The 3,743-nt window shown below is 38.4% G+C and overlaps 1 protein-coding gene across 1 annotated transcript; it reads right to left on the bottom strand.

Moving 5' to 3' along the window:
- Positions 1-2,119: 2,119 nt before the first annotated feature.
- LOC126588712 (histone H1-like) lies at positions 2,120-2,987 on the bottom strand. The gene is made up of 2 exons (XM_050253818.1): positions 2,727-2,987; positions 2,120-2,630 (listed from the first exon to the last, which is right to left on the bottom strand). The coding sequence occupies exons 1-2, from the start codon at positions 2,913-2,915 to the stop codon at positions 2,247-2,249; spliced, it is 573 nt and encodes a 190-aa protein (XP_050109775.1). The 5' UTR covers positions 2,916-2,987; the 3' UTR covers positions 2,120-2,246.
- Positions 2,988-3,743: the final 756 nt, after the last annotated feature.

Genomic DNA, 3,743 nt, shown 5'->3' with positions numbered 1-3,743 from the left:
CTACATTTCTTTTGCGACATATGTGAGAGGTTTGGAAAGTCATTTTCCGAATGCGATCCAAACAAATAGATCGTTGCATACAAAGAGGCCAAGAAAGATGAAAAGTAGTCGATTGAAGAGCGAAAGTAACACTAAATGAGTCACTTTTCAACATACAAGAGAGAGGAGTGGGAAAGATTGAAAGATGAAGATGGATAGCAATTAGTATAGTGGTTGACCAAAAAGCTTTCCTTTTGGACAACAATTATACCTTATGAATATTATGATGGCACCAACAAATGCAAACCAGCTCTCCTCTCCTCTAGGCTCTAGATATAACAATCAATTGGGATCGTATTCCGATTCAGAGATGCCATATTAACAAAGACCATGCTGAGTGGCACCAATGAGAATCCACCATTGCTATCTGAAAAGGAAATTGGTCTTTATCCTCTTCTCTAATTAGTCAAACGGCGCAGAAGAAACCTCACTCTCATGATGTTGCACCTACACTCGAGTTCTTGCCATAACTTTTCATTTTTCAATAATCTAATTAAGAGGGAAAAAACAAAAGAGATACGACTCTAAATATAAACAAATCAAATGTTGTCACGATCAATTTTGAATATAAAATTTCAAGATTTTTTTTGGTGTGTGTAGTATTACTCATAACATTTCCTTCTTTCTTCGGTTTTCAAGTTACACGCATCCTCAAATTCAACGAGCTCGCTGCGAAATCTTACCTTAGTACTTGGATAATTTAAGTAGCAAACCTAGCAATGATTTTGTTCTGTTTAAAGATCATGTTTTAAGTAGACCCTTTCTGTGAATGATTCAACATGGATAAGGAGAAACTATGTTAGTGATGGGAAAAGCGATTCGTACTGTTTGCCACTCTCTGCTGTACACACACACACACACACACACACACACACACACACACATACACAATATCCACACACACACACACACACACACACACACACAATATCCTTTGTGGCTTATCCATCGTCTCTACCAACAAAAATATTTAGGAAGATGCCTACGTACTGCATTGTATGGGGATTGAATTTGAAGCAGTATTTAATGTATCCCAATTCGTGTAAGTAAGCTAGGTCAGCTGGCCACTACAGCGTGTCCAGCCTGTTAATCGAGTTTGATCCACTCCTCGTAAATTAAATTATTGTCAACCAAAAATAATATAAAAAAAATCCTAATTCCAGCTTTGGCATTTGGGCAGAACCCCAAGCAATTATTGATGGGATTGACCAGAAAATTAAAAAACAGATTATTGATGGGCTGGACTGAGAATGCTTGAATCCTTGATGGGCTAGTTTAGAATTGACTGGGCTTCTACGTAATCAGCCCAGCTTACAATATCATGTGCATCTTCCAAAAGAAAAACCGAACTTACAAAAGAGTCTAGAAGAGACTAGAATCGTCGAGTTTTATAAACTTCTGTACTACTTTTACCCTTTACCATTTTTTTTTGTTTTTTTTCGAAACAAGTTCACCAAATTTCTTTACGCATTCTTTACAAAGCAATATTTCACTTTAAACTGCTAGCACAAGCAACAACAAAATTCGAATTCAGTTATATAAATAAGCACCTCCACTCTCGTTATTGAGAGATTTTTCCAAGTACCACATATCGCTCTACTTATTTTATGACACATAGGTCTCATTTGATGAAGAATTGACGCGATAACTATTAACTGTAGTAAAGGAAGGTATTCTAAAAGAAAAAAACTAATGGCAAATTCCTTAGATTGTTCAAATTGAAGATAACTAATTACCCTTTTAATCCTATTTTGTAATTTGAGCAGCAGTAAGAATTGTGTAAGAAATGCTATTTGTTCGTAATATTAAAAAGATTAAAATTTTTAAATCAAATAATAAACTGAATAACATATTACTAATAAAAACTAAATATATTAATTAATATTTAATAAATAATTCAATTATTTAACTTTAATTAATATTTAATAAATAATTCAATTATTTACGATCACTTTGATTTGTAAATTTGATTTAAAAAATTTGATGTTGTATTAACTACTTATTAGAAGACCCTTCAATCTTGTTGAGAAAATCTCACTTCGTCATCAGATTAAACCAAAATTAATACGAAGAAGAGAAAGACGAAAAGGAAAACCTGGAATTTTCCCAAAACATTCCCATATATTCACATACAAAAACACAACTTCCTCCCAACTTATTATTTCTTCCTACTTTTTATACATCTGTTTTTTTTTTCTTGACATATTTCAAGCAGCAGACTTCATAGATTTCTTAGCAGCAGAGCTCTTGATCGATTTGGGCTGCTTCGGCTTGGCTGCGGCCGACTTCTTGTTCTTCCTTCCCGGCTTCTTACCAGACGAGGTCGTTTTGGTCTTCTTCTCCGATTTTGGTTTCGCAACGGCGGCTGTTTTGGGTGCGGATTTCTCCTTCTGCCCCGCTTCCGAGAGCTTGTACGAGGCCCTGATCTTGATCAGCTTCCCTCTCGCCGCCGAGTTCTTCAGCTGCAGAGCCAGAGTCTTCCTGAAATTCGCCGGCAACACCGCCTTGTGCTTCTCCTCCATGTGCTTTGCTATGGCGTACGGACTCGCCCCGCTCTTCTCGTTCAGAGCCAAAAGTGCCTCTTTGATCATCTGCAAACAAAATTCGAAGCCAAAATTCAGAACCCAGAAGCAAAAGCTGGTGGAGAAAATAAAGAAACCATGATCTGAGATCACGAATCCAAGTACCTGAAAGTAGGGAGGATGAGCGGCGGTTTTGGTTTTGGGTTTGGGCTGTTGTGGCTTCCTCTCTTTCGGAGTCCTGGGTTTCGTCTGCCTAACCGGCTTTTCTTCCTTCTTGGGCTCCTCCGTCGCTGCAGCCTCCGTTGGCGGCGGGTCCATGACGGCAGGAACTTGAACTTCTTCGGTGGCTGACATCGCGAAAACAGAGTAAAGAAAACGCTAGAATTTTCGTTTCAGAACCGACTGACGCCATTAGAAACTGGACCTCTTGGAATTTATATGGGGGGGAGCAGTCTGTGGCCGGGAAATCTGGGCTGTGATTGGTTGGTGTGAGGTGTTGGGGATTGCCAGGTGTGCAGAGGAGAGATTTGGAACGTACACGTGGATAGGGAGCGGAGTGCTGGATTTCCAGCGTGGCAATCCTGGTTTTGTCATCGAGTTTGATTGTGGTGGGAAGTGTGTTTGTCTGTGTTTTTCTAGTTAACTTCGTCGGGGATTTTCTGTCGGTTTAATTTGCATTTGGAGGTGGAGTTTCGGGGTGGTTGACGAGAGGAAGGTGCTTGTTTTGCAATGTGGGTTGGAGGAGGCTAAATGGTTGACATTTAAGGGTGAAATTGTGGCACAAAATAGTAACAGTTTCTTTAGAGGGGAAGAAAGAAAGAAAAACATTTCTTCCGTTGAATAATTGGGTTTAGAATTAGCGAAACAATTTCGGAAAATGAGAATCGAGGAACAAAAACAAAAAGAATCAATTTCTTTGTTCTGATTCTATTCATCTTCTCACCAACGTCCATTTGTTTCGCATGATTTACAGTTTGAAAATGCTCAAATTTCATGCATGAGTTGAATACACTCCCCGTAAACTTATATCGGAGTTGAAGCTTCAATGTTTAAATTTTATGGTCCATCAATTTGACCTCCTACTTGAGAAGTAAAATATCAATTGCGTGTAGCCCTATAATAAAAACAGACACGATTTTGATAAAATGACTAAAGTGAAACACGTGGCGCAATTAAAGGACT

This window comes from Malus sylvestris, chromosome 2 (assembly GCF_916048215.2).
Source record: "Malus sylvestris chromosome 2, drMalSylv7.2, whole genome shotgun sequence".
Lineage (NCBI taxonomy): Eukaryota > Viridiplantae > Streptophyta > Magnoliopsida > Rosales > Rosaceae > Malus > Malus sylvestris.
The sequence above is the reverse complement of the archived record's forward strand: the minus strand, read 5'-3'. Positions and strand labels throughout refer to the sequence as shown.